The sequence below is a fragment of the Crocuta crocuta genome, unplaced genomic scaffold (assembly GCF_008692635.1).
Source record: "Crocuta crocuta isolate KB4526 unplaced genomic scaffold, BGI_CrCroc_1.0 scaffold134, whole genome shotgun sequence".
NCBI classification, from domain to species: domain Eukaryota; kingdom Metazoa; phylum Chordata; class Mammalia; order Carnivora; family Hyaenidae; genus Crocuta; species Crocuta crocuta.
Genome location: NW_027530183.1, coordinates 1,931,690 through 1,955,855, shown reverse-complemented (window position 1 = coordinate 1,955,855; position 24,166 = coordinate 1,931,690). Strand labels below are relative to the sequence as shown.

The 24,166-nt window shown below is 39.4% G+C and overlaps 2 protein-coding genes across 2 annotated transcripts in view; both read left to right on the top strand.

Annotated features, from left to right (window-relative positions):
* Window positions 1-19,249, top strand: part of HERC6 (HECT and RLD domain containing E3 ubiquitin protein ligase family member 6) — a 58,422-nt gene extending 39,173 nt beyond the window's left edge. Inside the window, exons 16-24 of the mRNA XM_077765180.1 lie at window positions 2,006-2,119; window positions 2,420-2,527; window positions 4,002-4,163; window positions 7,732-7,875; window positions 9,403-9,569; window positions 11,538-11,720; window positions 14,201-14,384; window positions 14,474-14,576; window positions 18,090-19,249. Coding sequence (XP_077621306.1) covers window positions 2,006-2,119; window positions 2,420-2,527; window positions 4,002-4,163; window positions 7,732-7,875; window positions 9,403-9,569; window positions 11,538-11,720; window positions 14,201-14,384; window positions 14,474-14,576; window positions 18,090-18,313 — 1,389 coding nt within the window. The 3' untranslated portion in view covers window positions 18,314-19,249. The remainder of the gene's footprint in view (window positions 1-2,005; window positions 2,120-2,419; window positions 2,528-4,001; window positions 4,164-7,731; window positions 7,876-9,402; window positions 9,570-11,537; window positions 11,721-14,200; window positions 14,385-14,473; window positions 14,577-18,089) is intronic.
* A 4,376-nt stretch (window positions 19,250-23,625) lies between these two features.
* HERC5 (HECT and RLD domain containing E3 ubiquitin protein ligase 5) overlaps window positions 23,626-24,166 on the top strand; it is a 41,993-nt gene continuing 41,452 nt past the window's right edge. Inside the window, exon 1 of the mRNA XM_077765120.1 lies at window positions 23,626-23,996. Within this exon, the coding sequence (XP_077621246.1) occupies window positions 23,756-23,996 (241 nt within the window). The 5' untranslated portion in view covers window positions 23,626-23,755. The remainder of the gene's footprint in view (window positions 23,997-24,166) is intronic.

Sequence of the window (24,166 nt, the reverse complement as noted above, 5' to 3'; positions counted from 1 at the left end):
GACAAATAAGAGGGGCACCTGGGTGGCTCAGTTGGTTAAGTGTCCAACTTCGGCTCAGGTCATGATCTCACGGTTCGTGGGTTTGAGCCCCGTGTCAGGCTCTGTGCTGACTGCCATCTCAGAGGCCTGGAGCCTGTTTCAGATTCTGTGTCTCCCTCTCTCTCTGACCCTCCCCTGCTCACGCTGCTCTCTCTCTCTCTCAGAAATAAATAAAAAATACTTAAAAAAAGAAGACAAATAAGAATCATGAGGAGTGAGAAATTTTTTTATTTCTGTTATTTTTTAAATTAATTTTTATTAAAATTTTAAAAAATGTTTATGTATTTTTGAGAGAGAGCTGCACGAGTTGGGGAGGGGCAGAGAGAGAGGGAGACAGAGAATCCTAAGCAGGCTCTGCACTGTCAGCACAAAGTCCAATGTGGGGCTCGAACCCATCAACTGTGAGATCATGACCTGAGCCAAATTCGGACACTTAACTGCTGAGCCACCCAGGTGCCCCTGCAAACTCTTTCTTAAATCCAAACAGTAAATATTTGAGCTTGGGACCACACAATATCTGGTGCTATTCAACTCTGCCATTTTGGAGCACAAAACAACCTTACACAGTATGTAAACAAGTGAGTGTGGCTTTATTCCAAAAAACTTTACTTACAAAAACATGAGGCTGCCCATGGATATAGATTACCAACCCATGATCTAGTAGGTAAAAACAAGTAGTCAGGCATGGAGGATACATTTTCTGATTGGAGGACTTAAGGGGTTTAAGAAGGCATCCCAGAGGAAGCAATTTTAGAAAATCAATGATCTAAATAAGCCTCTATCACATCAAGTTAATCCAAAAGATAGAATACAGGAAATAAACAATCTGAGGATATAAATTAAGGAAATTAATAACATGTACAAGGGAGAGAATCAACAAATAAAAAAATTGGTTCTTTAAAAAAAAGCTTTCTGGTAAGACTTTGTAAAAGAAAAAAAAGACAACCAGTATCAAGAATGAAAAATGGGATAAGCCTACAGATTTTGATGTGTATTTTTTCTTAATGAAAGAAGTACATTACAAAACATCTTCAGTCTGCATAAAGTTTCTCACTTTTAAAAATTCCGAGTTATTTTCTGCCAAATATTTTCCTTTTATGCATTACTTTAAAAAATATAGGTCACTGGGTGACTCAGTCCAACTTCAGCTCAGGTCATGATCTCATGGTTTGTGGGTTCAAGCCCCGCATTGGGGGGAGCCAGCTCAGAGCCTGGAGCCTGTTTCGGATTCTGTTATCTCCCTCTCTGTCTGACCCTTCCCTGCTTTTGCTGTCTCTCTCCCTCTCTCAGGAATAAATAAAACATTAAAGAAAAAAAAGAAAGGGAAGAGTTTGCTGACTACTGTATTAGACTGGAAGTTATGTATCGGCAGAGACAATTTTTAGTTATGTTTTGTCCCACACCTGAAAAGTAGTGTGTGAAAAATTATTAATTAGTGGAGAAAGGGCTGAATTTGTCAAAAATACCTTGTGTTTTTATGATGCTTTTTAAAAATGTTTATATTTGAGAAGAGAGAGAGAGAGAAATGAGTGGGGCAGGGGCAGAATAAGAGGGAGACAGAGGATCCAAAGTGGGCTCTGGGCTGACAGCAGAGAGCCCAATATGGAGGTCAAACTCATGAACTGTGAGATCATGACCTGAGCCAAAGTTGTATGTTCCACCATCCGAGCCACCCAGGCACCCCTTTATGGTGCTTTATTCTCAAGATCGAGAAATTGTTTCCAATAAACCTGTACCCTAAGAATTGGTTTACTAAACTCCACTGCCAACATCTGTTATCTTTTACAGTATTTATGAAAATTAGGTAAAGTATATACCAAAAAATGGTAGTTTTATAGACTTCTATTTCATCCTTGACAAATGCATTGGGTTTATAGAGCTCTACTCTATCTATATAATAGCTATATACATATATTAAGCCATTTATTGATAGAAAATAAAATTCACAAGTCATATTTTCTTTAAGGTAAACAAAGCTAGCTGTCGACTACCAGAAGATACTTTCAACATAAATGAACTCTCCTATTTGTTGAACTTTCATGAAGACAGAAGAAGACTATTCCTTAGGGATAACAACCTGGTAAGAGTAATATTTTTACTTCTGAAAATTTTCATTCTTTATAGGAGGACATATTAATAGCTATGTAGGTATCTCTTTGATAAATCAAGATTTGAAAATGTCTTCATTGCAATGCTGAATTGCTAAATTAGATGATCATTTCCTTAGAAATGCATATTCTTAGAATTTTTTCTAGGTAATTTGAATTCTTAAAAACAGATTCCCAAAAGTATAAAGCAAAACAATTTAAAGTGATGACATAAAGGAAAGAAGTTATTTTTTCCTTTTAATTATTAAAACTGTTCTCTTTTTATTTTTTAGATACCTACAAAAAACCTCAGTCCCATTATTTTCAGTGATTTTCCATTTATTTTTAATTTGCAAGCCAAAATTCAATTATTACATGCTGAGTCCTATTTGAAACTAATGGTATGTATGCTCTACTTTTTGTTTTTAATTATGTGAAATTACTAACATATACAAAACAGAGATAATGGTGTAATGAGCCCCATCACAGTTTCAGAAGTCATCAACATTTTGCCACACTTCCCCATTTCTGACTTTTGTTGTTTTGTAGTTACTATTTTTTATGTTTATTTATTTTTGAGACAGAGAGAAACCGAGCATGAGTGGGGGAGGGGCAGAGAGATAGACACACAGAATGTGAAGCAGGCTCCAGGCTCTGAGCTGTCAGCACAGAGCCTGACATGGGGCTGGAACCCATGAACTGTGAGATCATGATCTGATCAGGAGTAGGACACTTAACTGACTAAGCCACCCAGGCGCCCCATGTACTTGTCACTGTTAGAAGTTTTTTAAAGGAAATCTCACACCCAATTTCCTTTCACCTCTCCATACTTCAGTGCATTGTTTTTGGTTGTTTCACTCTCATTCATGCAGAGTTTTATCAGTGGGTTCAGGTGGTGACCACATGATTCTTCCATGGTAATGCTTCCCATCAATGTTTTCTTTCTTTCTTTTTTTTTTTTTGAGAGAGAGAGAGAGAGCACAAAAGCAGTTGAAAGAGACAGAGGGGAAGAGAGAGACAAAGAGAAAATCTTAAGCAGGCTCATACTCAGTGTGGAGCCTGACATGGGGCTTGATCCCATGACCCTGGGATCATGACTTGAGCCAAAATCAAGAGTTGGACGCTTAACTGACTGAGCCACCCAGGCGCCACCCCCCCCAACATTTTATTTAATAATTCTATCCATTGTTTTGGTTGAAGTTTGCACAATGGCATTATTTCTAATCTTATCATTACTTCCAAAGTTATTGACTGAATTCTCTAAAGAAGAACTTTTCCTCATCAACAAGGGCTACTTAGCTCAATTCACACAGGAAAGTGGAATGATGCTTAATCCTTTTCTTTAAGTATTAAATGTTGCCAGGGGTGCCTGGGTGGCTCAGTGGATTAAGTATCCGACTTTGGCTCAGATCATGATCTCACAGTTTGTGGGTTCAAGCCCCACATCGGGCTCTGAGCTGACAAGCTGGAGCCTGGAGCCTATTTCAGATTCTTTGTCTCCCTTGCTCTATACCCCTCCCCTCCACTTACATTTTTTCTCTCTCTGTCTCTCAAAAATAAACATTAAAAAATTTTTAATGTTTTTTTTAAAAAAAGATCATGTTTACTACAAATGAGATAGCTTGTAATTATTTAACTGTAACTTCATGGTGACTAAATTCCTTGTATATAATTCCTCGATGCCATGGTTTCACAGATCCTGTGATCTCTTTGTCTCACAATGTAGTGTAGATATGATGCCCTTTTTTCTTAAATAATTGCAATATGAGTATATATAGCAGTAGTAGGCATAAGTGTATGCTTTGCAGGCTATCTTTATCTGAAATATTAAACACTTCCTAGTATTCCTATGAGATTTCTACAATATTTTTTTAGGGCTTAAAACAGAAAGGATACCTGGATTGGGGGCAAGTGATTCTGCCAAAAAAGGACGGACACCCTACATTTACACTTAGAGTCAGAAGAAGTCATCTAGTTGAAGATGCTCTGCTTCAGTTAAGCCAAGTTGAAGACACGGACCTCTGTAAAGTATTAGTGGTACAGTAAAAGTCTCATTGGACATTTCTACTAATGTGAAAGGGAAACATTTATATAATATAGCAAAGGAAGAGCCTGCTGATAGTTATTGACTGAATTCTGTAAAGAAGAACTTTTCCTCATCAACCAGGGCTACTTAGCTCAATTCACACAGGAAAGTAGAACGATGCTTAATCCTTTAAGTATTAAATGTTGCCAGGGACACCTGGGTGGCTCAGTGGGTTAAGCATCCGACTTTGGCTCAGATCATGATCTCACAGTTTGTGGGTTCAAGCCTATAGTTATCAGCTGTATGGTTTTCCAGAATTTTGGGGTGCCTGGCTGGTTCAGTCAATACAGCATGCAACTTGATTAAGGAGTTGTGAGATCAAGCCCCACACTGGGCACAGAGATTACTTAATTAAAAATTAGGAAAAAAATTGCTTACCTTTTAGAGAAAAGCTACAAGCTGTTTAATTGAATATTGGGATTACGTGTTAACTCTTCTTTACCTATGGCTATAAAACTGCTGCATCACAAACCATCCCAAAGCTTAATGACTTAAAATAACAATATCATTACAGAGATCTGAAATGCAGCTAAAGATCTGCTGATTTAGATTGAATTCATTTGGGTGGCTTTATTGATTTTTGTCTGCACTTGTTTACATATTTGGGAGTTGGGTAGGGATTGGACGATCTAGGCTAAATTAAGCGTGGCTGGGGCGGTTTGGCTCCGCTTCCTGTGCTTTTCATCTTCCTGGAACCAACAAGCGTAGTATTCTTCTCACTTCAGTGCCAGAGGTACAAGTTAACAAGCCCAATAACACAACTAACATCGCTTTAGTCAAAGCAAGTTACGTGGCTGAACCCAAGTCAAGGGCTGATGAAATATACTCAGCTTCTATAGTGGAGGGAACTACAGAGTCACACGCAACAGACATGTATCAAGGAGGGGTAAGTAATTTGGGCTATTAATGCAATCAACAAGCAGCAGGTAGAACAGATACTTTTCCTACTTTTTGGCTCTAGTTTTATTTTATTTTTAAAGTTTATTGGGGCACCTGGGTGGCTCAGTTGGTTAAGCATCTGACTTTGGCTCAGGTCATGATCTCACGGTTCTTGGGTTCAAGCCCCGCGTCGGGCTCTGTGCTGACAGCTAGCTCAGAGCCTGGAGCCTGTTTCAGATTCTGATCTCCTTCTCTCTTTGAACCTCCTCTGTTCATGCGGTCTCTCTCTCTCTCCCAGAAATAAATAAAACATTAAAAAAATTTTAAGAAAAAGCTTATTCATTTATTTTGAGAGAGAGAGAGCAGGGGAGGGACAGAGAGGGAGAGAGAGAAAATCCCAACCAGGCTCTGCACTGACAGTTTGAGCCTGACATGGGGCTCAAACTCACGAACCGCAAGATCATGACCTGAGCTGAAATCGAGTTGGAGGCTTAACCGAATGGGCCACCCAGGTGCCCCCGGCTCGGGTTTTAGTCACTGAGTTTCTACTATATTGGTTCTAATTCTAATTATCTTTCACTTCATCCTTTGTGGGTACCTGTACAGTTTTTATTGTGTTGTATCTCAGATCATTTGCCCTATTGAGGCCACAGAATGAGTAACTTTTTAAGTAAAAGCTGGACTCTGTCCAGAAGGGAGTGGATTTTCCTGGTATGAGAGGAAGACTTAGGCCCTTGGAGGGGAAACCAGAACCTGGAGGGGAGTACTCAGACAGGTGAGGGATATTTTCCACCATGGGACAAAATGGAAAACAAAGAAGCTATTTCATAAGCCAGACTTTCTAGTTGTATATCTCCCTCTATATCTACTTTTTTAAATCTTGATTATGAGGAAATCAATAGAAAATTATTCTGCCCACAGGAGATGACAAAGAGATAGGAAGCTGAACTTCAAGACAGATCCAATCAAAATACTCCAAATAAGGCAGGGTTGTAGGACACTTATGAGTGGGTCCTGACCACAGTGAAGGAAGACTTGCCAGTGTTAAGCCAGCAGAAATTAGCAAATTGGAAGTAAGCTTATTATTGAGATATCCAGATGGAACATAAGGTGGGCCCTTGGAGATGAGATGATGGTCTGTGGCCAAAGAGTCAGCTCATCAAGGTGGTAGAGTTAAGATCTTCCGGGCAAAGGAAGGAGAAAGAGAATGCTCACTGAAGCTTAGTGAAGCTTATATTATAAAGATAAAAATAAGTTAGCCAGGGAAGGAAGTGGAAAAGTAGTTGGAGAGGTAGAAGGAAAACTGGGATAGTACTTGTCCACAGAGACTCAAGGTGGACTTTAGAAAAGGACAGTTTCTGCAACACAACTTTTCGTTTAATAAAGCTAGAACTTTTTAAATCTCATATTTGGGTAGATTAAGCTGCAACACGTGTTCAGTGTCAATAGTGTTTAAGTTGACAATATCTTGAAAAATAGAGGCACCTGGGTGGCTCAGTCAGCTAAGATCCAACTCTTGATTTTGGCTCAGGTCATGATCTCATGGATTGTGGGTTTGAGCCCCATATCAGGCTCAGCACTGACAGTGAGAGGCCTACTTGGGATTTTCTCTCTTTCTCTCTCTCTCCCCCTCTCTCTCCCTTTCTCTGCTCCTCCCCTGCACACTCACTTTCAAAATTAAATAAACTTAAAAAAAAAGAAAATATCTTAAAATAAATAAGGGGTGCCTAGCTGGCTTAATTGGTAGAGCATGAGACTCTTGATCTTGGGGTTGTAAATTTGAGTTCCATGTTGGGTGTAGAGATTACATAAAAATAAATCTTAAACATAAAAATAAATAAATAAATAATAGAACTGAAAAAGGGCAGTTCATAGTGACTTCCCAGGAGGGCTATGGACAGTCAGGTCTGATGGTTCCTTCAAAGGTGCTAATAAACCCAGGAGGATTGGGAAGGCAATTTATTAGAAGTTTTGTGTGTTTTTTTTTTAAGTTTATTTATTTATTTTTTAGAGAGAAAAAAATGGAAGAGCAGAGAAAGAGGGAGAGAGAGAGAATCCTAAGCAGGTTCTATGCTGTCAGTGCTGAACCCAGTGCAGGGCTCGATTTCACAAACCGTGAGATCATGACCTGAGCTGACATCAAGAATCAAACATTTAATCGACTGAGCCACTCAGGTGCCCCAATTTATCAGAGTTTCTAATGAGGGGAGAGGCAGGAGAAACCAAATTTCTGTTAACTGGAGCCAGAGCTGTAAAGTCTGAATGATGAGATGAAGACAGACATTAAGACCGAAGAATCAGGGAATTTAGTGGCCCAGGGACCTGAAGCGTACCAAAATTTCGTTCAAAAATTTGGTCAACATAATTGGTGAATGCTAAATCTTGCTAGAATCCTCCTTTACTTGGTTCATGCGAAAGTGTAAAGGACTCACACACATACAATAATCTGACAGTAATTAGGTTCCAGGCATCTGCTGCTCAGCAGGAAGTTGAGGGAGAACCGATTGCAGTGAAGTGTGGGATTGTGGGATTCCAGGAATTCTGATGGCTGGAGGAAGTTTGAAACTTCCACAAAGATCCTTGATTGTATTTTAAATTGTATTTTAAATCTGAGACTGGGAGTGTGTTCTCTTTCCTCAGATTGAATTTATAAAAGAAATTTGTTCTGTGGGAAAAGGGGTAAAGTCTGAGTTCTTCCACTGTATATTTGAAGAGATGACCAAGACAGAATATGGAATGTTCATATATCCTGAAGAGGGTTCCTACATGTGGTTTCCTGTCAGCGTAAGTCTTTTATTTATTTTCTTACAGTTTTAAAGAACAGAAAAAGTGTACCATATACTGCAACATGAAACCATACATGATAACGTAAAATGTAAAATTAGGTCAAATCCCTTCTACTCAAGACCCACCGAGCAGCAGCTGCAGCATCTCTTGGAACTGTTAGAACTTCAGGCCCCGCCCCAGATCAGAGCATGTATTTTATAAGATCCCCAGGTGATTCTATGCACGTTAAATTTTTAAGCAGCTTTTATGAAGTATAGTTGACATTCAGTGAACAATACATCAAGTATCCAATTTGATGTTTTGATATGTGTATGTATGCATATACCATGAAACTATCACCACAGTCAAAATATTGAATATATTCATCATCCACCCAAATTTATTTTTTTTCATTTTTTAAACGTTTTATTTATTTCTGAGAGAGAGAGAGACAGCATGAGCAAGGGAGGGTCAGAGAGAGAGACACACAGAATCTGAAGCAGGCTCCAGCCTCTGAGCTGTCAGCACAGAGCCCGACGTGGGGCTCGAACCCACGAACCCTGTGATCATGACCTGAGCTGAAGTTGGGACACTCAACTGAATGAGCCACCCAGGCGCCCCTCCCCCGAATTTCTTCATACCCCTTTTTAATCCCATTCCTCCCCGGCTTTGCTTTTCTTCACTCTCCGGCCACATGCCCATGTAGTCACTCATCTGATTTCTGTCACTGTGAAGTAGTTTGTATTTCCTGAATTTTATATAAATTCTAAGATTTCTATTCCACTGCCAGCTTTGCTGTTAGTAGGTCAATGACTTTGGGCCACTTACATAATAGCCTCAATCTATGTGCCTTATGTACTTATAGTAATTGTGAGGATAAATGTTAAAAATGTATTTAGAATGTTCAGGCTAGTGGTCTCTTGGCTGTGCAGTAGTGATGGCCTAGCAATATGTGGCCAGTGTTTTCCCACATCTGGGACTACAGAGTGTAGAGAGAAGAGTGAAGCCAGTTTCATCAGGACTCTTCTTTCCATGAACCTTCACGGTCAACAGAATCAGTCACCTTCCCTGACCCATATGCTTGTCCTTGTCAGCATACGTAGGCTGAGATCGTCTAAGAGGACACACTTATATGACATGCCTAATGCACAATGAACGTGCAGAGCAAGTGTGCTCTTCCTTCTGCAGTCGTTTTTCTACATGAATTTGAAGGCAGACTGTAAAAGTAAATAATGAATACTTTGATTTGTAAGGCTATCTGAGCAGATTTTTTTGTACTCCAGATATGCTTTCAGTAACAAAAAGTGAATTCATTTATTTATCTGAACTGTTAATTTGTATTATAACGTATGGAAGAAATTTAAATTGTATTAAAGCCTGTGTAAGAACTTCAAACTTTATTTTCTTGAAGCCCATTTTGTTTCTAATTTGGGACTTCTAGAAAAGGGAACTGAAACCATTTTTTACTAATCTAATTATCCTGTTGGATTATTGATTACTTCTAAAACATTATGGGTTGTTGTTTTTTTTCTTTTCCTCTTCCAGCCTAAATTTGAGAAGAAGCAATATTATCTCTTTGGGATACTGTGTGGACTCTCCCTATACAGTTTAAATGCTGCCAATCTTCCTTTCCCACTGGCTCTGTTTAAGAAACTTCTGGACCAAAAGCCATCACTGCAAGATTTAAAAGAACTTAGTCCTCTTCTGGGGAAGTAAGTAAATGTTTTTCCAGGACTATAATTAAGAAGTCTCAGTTGTTCAGGAATAAATAATGTTACTCACACATATATACACAGAAAAAAGGTCTTCAATTTCAATAAATGTATGCTCTTCCGATGAATTTGAATTTGCCCATGACTTATAATAAAGTACATGTTCAAAAGTAAAGAAAAGCTGGATGTTCTTCTAATTATCCACCTAAGACAAACAGAGCTCTGGCCTAGTTTCTTGAATTTATCTAGATGGAAACAGTACACAATATTCTTAATGAGAATAATGCATAGTATATGTAGTTTAATAAATCCTAGCCATTTATTTAAATAAATCAGTGTCATCAACTTTATTTTTTGAGAATTGAAAAATACTTTTCTAAGTTAAAAGGCAAACTATAATATCCTATAAGAAAATACTGGCAACATATATGACAAAGAAATAATATCACTGATATATAAATATAAATATATATGTGTATATCTGTGTCATCATACATAAATATGTATGACTGAATATATATGTATGTGTGTGTATATATATATGGCTAATAAAAAATGAAAACATGTTCAACTTTATTAGTAATTGAGGAAATATAAATGAAAATGAGATCCTTTTTCTGCTTCCATATTGATAAATGTTAAAAAGTTTTTCATAAAATACATAGTTGGCAACAGATTGGAGAAAAGGATTCTCTTCTCATGTACTATCAGTGGAAAAAGGAACTGCCTAGATTTACCCTGTCTGCCCTGACCGTCTAGAACAGAGTTCCTCAACCTTAGTAACACTGACATTTCGGGCTATATAATTCTTTGTTGTGGAAGGCTGATCTGAGCATTGCAGATGTTTAACAGCTTATAGGGTTGCTACCCACTAGATGCCAGTGGCAACCCCTTCCCTAACTGTAACAATCAAAGAAGTTTCCAGATTATGCTGAATGTCCTCTAGGGCCAAAATCACCCTAGACTGAGAATCACGAGTCTACAGGAAGGGGCTCCTTTCTATAATTTCCATCCAGACACAGCAGTGGCTATATGTTAGCAGTGGCCAAACCAATCAAAGTGTAAAAAGAGGTTAACTCTAGGAAGAGGGACTGGGAAGGTAAGGAGAGGACATTTACATGGCATTTTATACACTTCTATATTGTCAAAGATTTTTTTCCATTAAACATTTATTACTTTTGAAATTTTATAAGATTAATAAATATAACTTTAAAAAATAAATAAAATTAAAAAATAACTTTTTAAATGAAAATTTTCATTAGNATTATAGTTTTGCTTTAATCTGTTTTTTAGAATAATTTTTATATTAAATATGAGATTCCTTTGTTTGTTTGTTTAATTTTCTGCCCTGCCCCCCTGAGTAGAAGGGTATTTTACTTCTCCAACCTGTTCCTCCTTTGTTCCTACCTTATGTTTATATCCTTTCAATAAAGTGAAAATACAGCAATTATGCAATCAATGTGAACACTGTAGATAATTAAATGTTGAAGATAATATACAACATATACTAGGGTAGGTTTTTAAATTTTTATATGTATTTAAAAGGCTATACTACATAAATAATTATTTAGCTCCCAGTTACTTAAAATTTTATAGGGAAGAATGTACCAGCATAATGGTATTGTGATTATGTTTGGGAGGAAGAATTTATTCTGCCTTTTGAAGTCCTACTAGACTAAGAATCAAATTGACATGAGACAGATTAAAAGGAAAATATCAAATTTAATTTTGTATGTACAGGGAATCCATATAAACATGGAAATTCCAATGATAGACAAAATGAGGTATATATGTCATTCTCAACTAAGGAGAAGGGTACAGGTCCTCTATCTAAATTATTTTTAGGTAGTTGAGTGGGAGTTAAAGAGCTTTTCCTGACTCTGCTGGGGGGTTTTAAATTTTTGTGGTTTTGTGTGTGTGTGTGTGTGTGTGTGAGATTCTGCTGGTTTTTAGTTGCTTTTAACTCAGAAATAACCTTCATGCCAATGTGGCCCATCACGGAGCAACCTCCCCATGGCCCCTGCAGTTGATTATTCAGACTTTCTTTCATGTTTGGAACCTGAATACATTTTGCTTACAGATACACTGGGACAAAAATAATGTTAATTTAATTCCGAATGGGATCTCTGTACCTGTGGACCAAACTAACAAGTAAGTTTTGAGACTTAGAATATCTGCTATGAATACACATAAAATGTTTGTTATCACTGTAATTTAAAAATTAAAAAAAATTCTTTTTAATATTTATTTTTGAGAGAGGGAGAGAGACAGAGCATCCATGGGGGAGGGGCAGAGGGTGAGTGGGAAACACAGAATCTGAAGGAGGTTCCAGGCTCTGAGCTGTCTGCACAGAGCCGATGGGCCTGAACTCAGACTGCAAGATCATGACCTGAGCTGGAGTTAGATGCTTAACTGACTGAGCCACCCAGGTGGCTCAATTTAAAAATTTTTTAAATATTTATTTATTTTTGAGAAAGAGAGAAAGACAGTGTATGAGTGGGGGAAGGGCAGAGAAAGGGAGACACAGAATCCAAAGCAAGCTCCAGGCCTGCCAGCACAGAGCCTGATGCAAGGCTTGAACTCACAAGCTGTGAGATCATGACCTAAGGAGAAGTCAGATGCCCAACCAACTGAGCCACCCAGGCGCTCCTCACTATAATTTATAAATGTATTTTAGCTCCTCAGATGATCATTTTAGCTCATTTCTGAGAAAGATAAAAAGATTACAGGGTATGGGTGCCTGGGTGGCTCAGTTGGCTCCGTTGGTTAAGCATCCAACTCTTGATCTTTGCTAAGGTCTTGATCTCAGGGTGGTGAGTTCAAGCCCCATGTTGGACTCTGCTAGGTGTGAGGTGTACCTAAAAATAAAAAATAAAAGTTTACAGGGTAAGAGAAAGGGAAAAAGGAGTAAGGATTAAATATTCCCTTTGCAGCACTTTGACTAGTTATCTACTTAACAATTATCTTTGAGTCCTTATTCTGTACCAGATCCTATTCTAGGTACCAGAGATATAGCTGTGAAAAAGACAGACAAAACCTGGAGCTAAAGTTTCTTTCTTTCTTTTCTTTTTTAGATCACTGCAGTAATACACTGCAATTTATTTATTTATTTTTTAATGTTTTATTTATTTTTGAGAGAGAGAGAGAGACAGCATGAGCGGGGGGGGGGTCAGACAGAGAGGGAGACACAGAATCCAGAGCAGGCTCCAGGCTCTGAGCTGTCAGCACAGAGCCCGATGCAAGGCTCGAACCCACAAACCGTGTGATCACGACCTGAGCTGAAGTTGGACGCTTAACCGACTGAAGCACCTAGGCGCCCCTGGAGCTTAAGTTTCAATGGGGCAGAAAGACAATATACAAATAAATTATTATGTAATGTAATGTCAGATAAGGATGAGCACTGTGACGAAAGTTAGTTAAAAGATTTACAGTAGTGTTATGCTGGAGCCAGCTGGCATCTGCCTGTGAGAGCTGACTGTTCAATTTTCAAAAGTGTTGAGAGTTTATTATTAAAGTGTTAGTAGCATGAAATCAGCCATGGTGGGAATATTTACACCAGAACTGGCAAATGACGCAAATGAGGGTTCCCTTTCACTTTCTTCTCTTTAGAGAGCTGGCTGTTAACCATTTACCAGCACTGGTTCCAGGGGAGAGCACATGGGGATTGGTTTAGATAGGACAGTCCACTTAGGACAGTTCATGACACTGCTCAAAGCGTGGGAGACTATCATGTTTCTGGTGGATAGTTGGTGGGAATACCTCCAAGCACCAATCCTGCCATCAGGAAATTCATCATGTTGTGAGAAAAACAGACTTTGCAGAAATAATTCACACACAGTGACGTGTTGTGACAGACAAGAGATAGGAGAACAGAGGACCCTGAGAAAGTCATCTTTATATGCAACTCTGATGGATGACAGAAGTTACCAAGTAAAGAAGGAGCACTGCAGCCTGAGCCTAACTACAAGGGACACAGGGAAACCACAGAAGGAAGGGTCAGTTTGGCCAAAGCTTCCAGCAAATGTGAAGAGGCCCCCAGTGTCAGGCAAGAGTGAGATCAGGGAAGTTTAGAATTTACCCTAAGGGCAATGGGAAAGAAAGCCTTTGAAAGATTTTAAGCAAGAGAATTACGTACTCATTTTTAAAATGTTTTTATTTTAATTTTTGAGAGAGAGAGCGAGGGAGAGGGAGACAGAGCATGAGCAGGGGAGGGACATAGAGAGAGGGAGACAAAGAATCCAAATTAGGCTCCAGGTTCTAAGCTGTCAGCAAAGAGCTGGACCAGGGCTCAAACTCACAAACCCGGAGATCATGACCTGAGCTGAAGTCTCAGGTGTCCCAGAGAATACCAGGCATCCCAGAGAATTACATATTCAGATTAGTGTTTTTAAAGGATCTTTCTTTGAAGAAAATGGAAGCAAAACAAAGTCTTAGTCATTTTGCTACATTCTCCAAGGTTCCTTTCTCCAGCTGACCAGATGCTTTTACTTCCCTCTGTCTACAGGGTTGTATGCTATGCAGAAGTAATTTATTTTTCTTTCTCACTAGAAATGGTAAAAAGGGCAAAGTAGAGAATATTTTAGTCAATGCTAAACTATGTTATCAGCTTTTTCTTTTCTGCTTCCTTCAAGGAAAGAATATGTTTCTTTATATGTTGATTACATTTTCAACACCTCTGTAAAGGCAGTTTATGAGGAATTTCAGAGAGGATTTTATAAAGTCTGTGACAAAGAGATGCTTAAAATTTTCCAGCCCGAAGAACTAATGACAGCAGTGGTTGGAAATACTGATTATGACTGGAAACAATTTGAAAAGGTTGGTGATAACTAAAAGTGCCCCCAGTTCTTCCATACAACTTCCTTATAGTCCTCCTAAAAACCATTTTTCTCCCTCTTTTTCTCAAGAATTCACAATATGGTCAAGGATACCACAAATCACATCCAACTATACTGATGTTTTGGAAAGCTTTCCACAAATTAACTTTGGAAGAAAAGAGAAAATTTCTCTGTAAGTATTATTAATAAGTGGATTGATACTTATATATCTTTTTAAAAGATAAATACCTTATTTGCCATGAAGTCATTATTAATAGTGTGGGTCACACATGTTAAGGGCAAAGCCAGGCTTCCTAAACCAATGTTTTTACTTCTATGAGCTTAGTTTCCCATTAAAAAAAAAAAAGATAATAATAAAGGTATCACTAGTTGGTTCCTAATCAAACCTTTAATCTCACATTCCTATCTTTATTTAAATCCTATGGAATTAGGACAATGTGTATTTCTCTAATACCATTTTAGAAATAATACCAATAGCAATGCCCACTGATGATAATACTAACAGAATTTATTGTGTGCTTACTTTATCCCAGGCATTGTACTGACCACTTCATATCTGTTACTTCCCTTTATCCTAATAGCAATGTTTTGAGGTAGGTACTTATTTTTCCATATCAGATCTGAGGAAAAAGAGGCTTGATGCACTTAGTAGCTTGCCTATATTCAGATAGCTGGTGAGTGTGAGAGCCAGACTTTGAACCCAACAGGTTGATCCAAAGGCAAGGCTCTGAACCATCAAGTTCTGTGGCCTTGTGGTACAAGAACTTCTCTTGGTGGGAACCCTAAGGTTTCCCTAGGACTGACTTAATGACTTATTCTCTCACCTCTCTATCCCTTTGTTTAGTTATTCCTGAGATATGCTTCTTCTTCCTATTTTTGTTGCTGCTGAGGCCATTGGAGGACCATTCCAACTTCTCCACAAACCGAAACTACTTATCCACAAGCCCAAACTCTCTGATTTTCTCTTTTTAAAAAAATTTTTTTAATGTTTATTTTTGAGAGAGAGAGACAGAGCACGAGCAGGGGAGGGGCAGAGAGAGAGAGAGAATCCGACGCAGGGCTAGAACCTACAAACCACAAGATCATGACCTGAGCAGAAGTCAGACACTTAACTGCCTGAGCCACCCAGGTGCCCCTGATTTTCTCTTTAATGGTAAACTTCTGCTTCTGCCCATTGGTTCCACTGTTTGTGCATTCAGTGAGTTCACTAACATCTTCAGACCTCTGACTTCCTTGGGCTTTCCCCTCTGCTTTAAAAGTTTATGTAACATCTTTCCTTGAGAACTAACGAGCCAGATGTGACCCTTGAAGTCTCCCTGCTACCCCTGCCCAGTGCCCCCTCAGTCCTAGGGCCTTCCTTAGGCTCTTCACCTCAAATCTCCTAGTAAAGCTAAATTAAGCCTCCTTGTATCTTGCTATTCTCTTTCCCACGTACGTGATTTCCCCCAACTAGACCATGAACTCACTGAGGACAAAGACCAAAAGTCATGATTTTTCTATGCTCCACATGGCCCTATGTAATTCTCTCTGCACAAGGGTAGTCAGTAAAGTTTACTGAATGAAGTGATTGATTTCTAGACCTTTTTATTTTACGTTTTGTTCTTTCTTGACTGCACCAAAAACCATAAAATACTTGGAATAGGGCGCCTGGGTGGCTCAGTCAGTTAAGCGTCCAACTTCAGTTCAGGATCTGATCTCACGGTTCATGTGTTCGAGCCCCACGTTGGGCTCTGTGCTGACAGCTAGCTCAGAGCCTGGAGGCTGTCTTCAGATTCTGTGACTCCCTCTCTCTCTGACCCTCCCTTGCTCACACTGTCTCTGTCTCTCTCTCAAAAATAAATGAAAAACATTTAAAAAAATACATAGGAATAAACCTAACCAAAGAGGTGAAAAATGTATACACCGAAAACTATAGAAAGCTTATGAAAGAAATTGAAGAAGACACAAAAAAATTAAATAATATGCCATGCTCATGGATTGGAAGAACAAATATAGTTAAAATGTTGATACTACCCAAAGCAATCTACATATTCAATGCAATCCGTACCAAAATAAACACCAGCATTTTTCACAAAGCCAGAGCAAACAATCCTAAAATTTATATGGAACCAGAAAAGACCCCAAAGAGCCAAAGCAATCCTGAAAAAGAAAACAGAAGCTGGAGGCATCACAATCCTGGACTTCAGGCTATATTACAAAGCCGTAATCATCAAGACAGTATGGTACTGGCACAAAAACAGACACTCAGATCAATGGAACAGGAGAACTGAGAAATGGACCCACAAACATATAACCAACTAATCTTTGACAAAGCAGGAAAGAACATCCAATGAAATAAAGACAGTTTCTTCAGCAAACAGTGTTGGGAAAATGGGACAGTGACATGCAGAAAAATGAACCTGGACCCCTTTCTTAAACCATACACAAAAATAAACTCAAAATGGATGAAAGACCTAAACCTAAAATAGAAAGCCATCAAAATCATAGAGGAAAAAGTAGGCAAAAAGCTCTTTGACCTTGGCCACAGCTACTTCTTACTCAACAGGTCTCTGGAGGCAAGGAAAGCAAAATCAAAAGTGAACTATTGGGACCTCATCAAGATAAAAAGCTTCTGCACGATGAAGGAAACAATCAGCAAAACTAAAGGCAACCAACGGAATGGGAGAAGATATATGCAAGTGACGTATCAGATAAAGGGTTAGTATCCAAAATCTATAAAGAACTTCTCAAACTCAACACCTACAAAACAAATAATCCAGTGAAGAAATGGGCAAAAGATGTGAATAAACACTTTTCCAAAGAAGATATAAAGATGGCTGACAGATGCATGAAAAAATGCTCAACATCACTCAGCATCAGGGAAATACAAATCAAAACCACAATGAGATACCACCTCACATTTGTAAGAATGGCAAATACCAACAACTCAGGCAACAACAGATGTTGGCGAGGATGCAGAGAAAGAGGAACCCTTTTGCACTGCTGGTGGGAATGCAAACTGGTGCAGCCACTCTGGCAAAGAGTAAAGAAGTTCCTCAAAAAATTAAAACTAGAACTACCCTATGACCCAGCAATTGCACTACTAGGTATTTACCCAGAGGATACAGGGATACAGTTGTGCTATTTCGAAAGGGCACATGCACCCCAATGTGTATAGCAGCACTATTGACAAAAACCAAAGTATGGCAAAAGCCCAGATGTCCATTAACAGATGAACATACAAAGAATACGTATTATATAATATATATAAAATGGAATATTAGTGATGAAAAAGAATGAAATCTTGCCATTTGGAACAGTGTGGTTGGAATTAGAGTGGATTATGCTAAGCAAAATTAATGAGAGAAAGACAAACAACATATGACTTCACTCATGTGTTGAATTTAAGATACAAAACATAAAGGAAGGGAAGCAAAAATAATATAAAAACAAGAAGGGGGACAAAACATAAGAGACTCTGAAATATAGAGAAACTGAGGGTTGCTGGAAAGGATGTGGGTGGGAGGATGGGTAAGGGGCATTAAGGGAGACACCTGCTGGGATGAGCACTGAGTGTTATATGCAGGGGATGAATCACTGGATTTTACTCCTGAAATCAGTATTGCACTACATGCTAACTAACTTGGATATAAAGCAAGCAAACAAATAAAAAAACCCATCTTAACCAAAGTTTATTCCTTTCTAGTTTTTCTTAAAGGAAATGACAGGCTGTATTTAAGAGCCAAACAGGAAATGGGAATCATCTTTCGCTGTCCCCAAACTTTCAATGAAACAGATAATCCAAGAGCACTGACATGTCATAATATTCTGGATCTCCCTAAGTATTCTACAATGGAAAGAATGAAGGAAGCCCTTCAAGTAGTCATCAACAGCAACAAAGGATTTGCCTCACTCCAAGTCACAGAGTGACTCTCAATAGTTTTGGTGATGCCTTGTATTCTCAGGCCCTTTCATCCTTCAATTCGTCTGTTCTTCCTTAAGTCTAAGTGGCACAAAGGGTTGACAGATTTTAGAATTACTTGACAAATATTGGGATAAACAATAATGATGAATCAAGAATAATTTAAGAATAATTTTTTAGTGAATCAACATTTCTTGATCCCTAAATTTGTTATTTGAATGTTTACTTTTTACTGAATGATTCCTGAACAATAATTATCATGTAAAAATAAACTGAATATTAAAAGCCAACAGATAGTTTTTAAAATGTTGTTCACCTGGGGTGCCTGGGTGGCTTAGTCGGTTAAGCGTCTGACTTTCGCTTAGGCCATGATCTCGCGGTTCGTGGGTTTGAGCCCCGCGTCGGGCTCTGTGCTGACTGCCAGCTCAGAGCCTGGAGCTTGTTTCAGAGTCTGTGACTCCCTCTCTCTCTGACCCTTCCCTGCTCACGCTGTCTCTCTCTCTTCTCCTAGAAATAAATAAACATTGAAAAAAAAAATGTTGTTCACCTAGGGGCACCTGGGTAGCTCAGCTGGATAATCATCCAACTCTTGATTTCGGCTCAGGTCATGATCTCATGGCATGTGAATTCAAGCACCAAGTCCAGCTCTGCGCTGACAGTGCAGAGCCTGCTTGGGATTCTCCCTCTCCCTCTCTCTCTGCCTCTGTCTCTCTCTCTCTCTCTCTCTCCCTCTCCTTCTCTCTCTGCCTCTCTCTCTCTCCCTCTCCTTCTCTCTCTGACTCTGCCTCTCTCTCTCTACTTATATAAACTTTAGAAAAAAACCCCAATAAAATAAAATGTTGTTCATCTAATAAACACTGTCTGCAAATATGGAAGATATGCTGGAGTTTGAAAAAATAAAAATAATTCAACAGGTTTTTGAGGCATGTAAATATATATTTTATATTCTAAAATGTCTTGAATTTAGCCAGCTGCTGAGTAATTTTAAAAATCTAAATATTAAAGGATTCATTAATTCATTGAATAAATACTTACCTGCAATACTGTTCCAAGAATCATTCTAAATGCATATATCATTATTTTGGTTAAACACTGAGCCCAACCAGGAGCTCCTATCCAATCAATGGTAGTTGGAGAAAATGAAGAAGATGAAATATGTCTTTAGCAATATGGCAATGGAGTGAAATGAAGGAATGGTATAAGTACGGCTGTAAATGGCCAATGTATTTTTTAGATCAGTTCTATCTTGTATTAAATTATAAACTGTAAGCTGTTCTATAAATGCTTGTTAAGGCAAACCATACAGTAAGCCTTGTATCAGTGACACTTTGGGAAAGGAAAGACTATGGGGTGAAGTCAACATCGGGGTGCTGATGTGGAAAGAGAGCAGAATCAGCTGAAGAGAGAACACAGACAGATAATTCACTAAGGATACTAGAATGTGAGGAGGTCTGTAGGAACACAAGCCCCCAGTCAATTCTCAGATTTATTTTGGACATGCCTGGTTTCTATAAAAAATGGAATGAAGGCCCAGATATATTCTATTTGAATTTTAAGGGAAAAGGTAACCTCTAAATCTCAGGGAACCCTAGGCACTTGACTTTTCAGTTGTATTTTCAGGCCATGCGACTCCAACATAAATCTTTCTAATGCAAATAGATGAACTATACTAAATGTTTAAGGAAGAGAGCACTGCAATTCTTTACATACTCATTCAGAAAACCCCTGCTGGCTCAGTGGGAAGAGGATCCAACTCTTGGGTTTGTGAGTTAGAGCCCCACATTGGGTGCAGAGATTACTTAAAAATAAAATCTTATGGAATACCACATGGCAGTGAGAATGAATTAAATCTGGCCATGTGTAGCAACATGGATGGAACTTGAGGGTGTTATGCTGAGCGAAATAAGTCAGGCAAAGGACATATACCATATGTTTGCACATATAGGAGGATTAGGAGGAACTTAATGGAGGACCGTGGGGGGAGAAGTAGGGGGGAAAACAGTAGGGGAGAGGGAGGGAGGCAAACCATGAGAGACTCTTGAATGCTGAGAACAAACTGAGGACTGATGGAGTGGGGGGAGGGGGAGGGCACTTGTGGGGATGAGCACTGGTGTTATATGGAAACCACCTTGATAATAAGCTATTAAAAAAAAATAAAATCTTAAAAAAAAAGGGGCACCTGAGTGGCTCAGTTGGCTAAGCATCCAACTCTTGATTTCAGCTCAGGTCATGATCTCATGGTCCATGAGTTCTAGTCCCACATGAGGCTTATGGCTGACAGTGCAGACTTTGCTTGGGATTATTTCTCTCTCCCTGTCTCTGCCCCTCTCTTGCACTCATAAGTACTCTCTCTCAAAATAAATAAACTAAAAACAGAAAAGAAAACAGGAAGAGGGAATACTTTCCAATTAAGTATGACATTAATATTACTCTAATCAAAACCAGACAAAGACAATTTAGGAAAAAAAAAACTACAAATATCTCTCAGGAACAGAGACACAAAAAAGATCTTTCCAAGATTTTAACATATCAGACATATTCAACAAAATATAAGAAAGATAATATCTGTAATCAAGTAGGATTTAGTCCAGAAATGCACCAGAAATATTTATATTTAGTCCAGAAATATAAAATCTATTATATTTCACAGTCAATAAGACCAAAAAAATCATGTAATTACTTCAATAGAGACAAGTGCAATAGCTACTCAATACTCTCAGCAAACTAGGATCAGAAGGGAACTTTCTCAATCTGATAGAACCTACAAAGAGATTTAAACTTACACTTAATGGTAAATGACTAAATGCTTTCCTTCTAAAACTGGTGACAGGGAGTGGCTCAGTTGTTTAAGCGCCAGACTCAGATTCTTCATTCTGGCTCAGGTCATGATCTCAAGGTTTGTGAGATGGAGACCCAAGATGGGCTCTGCGCTGACAGTGCAAAGCCTGCTTGGGATTCTCTCCCGCTCCCTCTCTCTATGCATTCCCCCATTCACGGGCTCAGCATGCTTCACCCCCCTCCCAAAATAAACTTTAAAAATGGTAAAAAATTTAAAAAAAAATAAAACAAGTCCTAGTCCATACAAGACGACAAAGGAAAAAAAAAAGGTATAATGATGTGAAAGGAACAAAACTATCTTATTTATAGGCTACATGGTCATCTGCAGAAGATCTTAAGGGGTCTAAAAACAAACCACCCAGAAAAGTCTCAGCATTCAAGGTCAAATATAAAAATTAACTACTTATATATACTTACAACAATCATAAACTGAAATTTTAAAAAGCATCAGTTGCAATATCATCAAAAAAAATTTAAGGATAAATAAAACAATATATGGTCAGCTATACAGTGAAACTGGAAAATAATGCTTAAAGACATTAAAGAAGCTTGAAATTAATAGGGAGAGATATGCTCATGGACAAAAGAATCAATATTATCAATTATGTCAATTCTTCCCAAACTCATTTAATTTAGTGCAGTTTTAAAATCCCTGCAGTTTGTTTTGCAGATATTGATAAATATATATGGAATATACATGGGAAATATATAGGAATGGGAAAGGCCTAAAATAGCCAAAACAAACAAAAATAAAAAATCAAATAGTCAAAACAACACTGAAGAAAGGACAATGCTGGAGCATTTGAATGAACTGACTTTGAAACAGAATTATAATCTACACTAATCAAGGCAGTGTGGTCTTCGAGTAAAAATTGACATACAGATCAAGGGAATACAGTAAAAAAAGTCCAGAAATAAATCCAATTACACATGGTCAACAGAGGTTTGACAAAGACACCAAGGCAAGTCAACCCGCAAAAGCTAGCTAGGACAACTAGAAATCTGCAAAGACAGAAACGAACCTCTATCCTTACCTCACACTATGAAGAATAATTCATTCATTTGAAATGTAACAAAGACCTAAAACTATAAAACTTTTAGAAAATAACATATAAAAAAAATCTTTGAAACCCTGGGTTAAGCTGTTTTCCTAAAACCAAAATAAATAAATAAATAAAATAAAGCATTAACTATGTAAAAGAAAAAAATGGAAAAATTGCATTAAGGTAAAACATTTTTTGCTCTTCAAAAGACACTTTAAATAAAATTAAAAGGCAGGCCACATACTGGTAGAAAACATTTCAAAGCATATCTAATAAAGGACTTGATATATAACCAAGTACTGTGCTATATATAAAGAACTCTGAAATAACAAGCAAATAGACCACAAAAGAGGTGAAGAGATACTTCACCAAAGAGACAGAGATTAGCACTGATAAGCATATGAAAAGATGCTTCAACAACATTAAGCGTTAGGGAAATGTTAATTTAAACCACAGTAAAGATACACCTATAGACGTCTGCAACTGCTATAATTTGAAAGACTGACAATACCAAAAGTCGTCAAGGATAAAGAGGGACCGGCACTCGCATAGATTGCTGGAGGATATGCAAAACGGCATATACCACTTTGGAAACGTTTCGGAGTTTCTTTTACCACAGTCATATTTATTACACGACACAGCAATTCCATTTTTTAGATATTTACTCACAAGAAAACATTTATCCACTCAAAGACTTGCTCACAGTCATAGCATCTCTTTTCACTGCAGCCCCAAAGTGGAAAAGAACTGAAGTGCCTGTTAATCGGCTAATGGATAAACGGCTAATTGTTGTATACCCACATATCGTGATACCATTCAATAATCACTACTGATTGACCAGCTACTGATGAAACGCAACAGGATTAATCTCAAAAGCACTGATGCCAAGAGGAGAAAACGACACAAAGACTGCATAGGTTTGACTCCATCTGTAAGGAATTCTCGAAAAGGCAAACCATACTGACAGAAAGCACATCGCTGGTTGCCAGGCACCGCGGCGCTGGCGGAGGGACTAAGCGCGCAGTTCTTTCAGTTTCCTCGCGATCGTGTGGCGGAGCCTGAGACAGAACGCTTAACCGGCTGGCTTTCCTTACCAGTTTCTAGAAATTCGCCAAGTACGCCTGTGTTCAGTGCTCCTCCTAGTGGAACTGCAGTGTTTCTTCCAAACCCACTTAGTCCAGGTGGCCACAGCTCGCCCGGGGACACCTCCTCAGCATTAGTACCTCCAATACCACCCACCTCGTGACGCCCCAACGCCCTGTTTACTCTGGCTGCCTTCCAAACCCGGTCTAAAGCTTCCGAGTTTCCCTTTCCCCTTCCCTTCCTCCCCCTTACAAGGTCGTCGGTTTCGTTTCCTACTGCAACTGCCGACTCCGCCCCCAAACAGCACGCGGCAAGCCCGGCGTCTGAGCGGGGGCGGAGCAGAGGCGGCTATAGATCCTCGACGCCGCTGCGCGGTCAGCTATCTCCGGCTGCGCACTGCGACGACGGGAACGGATTCCTCGGGAGCTTCAGTTCCCACGAGGTCTGGAGAGCTGCGGCGCGGCTGTGGAGCCCAGGAAAGGGGCGATGGAGCGGAGGCCACGAAGGCGGGCGCGGGGCGGCGCGCGCTCGGCTCCCGGGCCCNCTCGGGGCTCGCAGCTCTGGCTCTTCCCCAGCGCCGCCGGCCTCCGCGGGGCACTGCCCCAGAGGATCGAGGCGACGCGCCAGATGTGCTGTACACGCGAGCGCCTGGTGGTGTTGGAGCGCGGCGGGGCCGGCGTCGAGGTCCACCAGCTGCCGACGGCGAGCGACGGCGCCAAGAAGCCGAGTGAGTGGGGAGGGCAGTGTCCGCACGGCCCTCCTACCTCGCGATGGGGGTGTGAGAGTGGGAGGCCGAGGGACCGTAGTGCAGCGCCTGCGGGGCCAGGGCCGGCACAGACGCCTCTCTCCGGAGCACCCCGATGGTGAAACGGGAAGGAGAGCTCAGAAAGGTCCCCT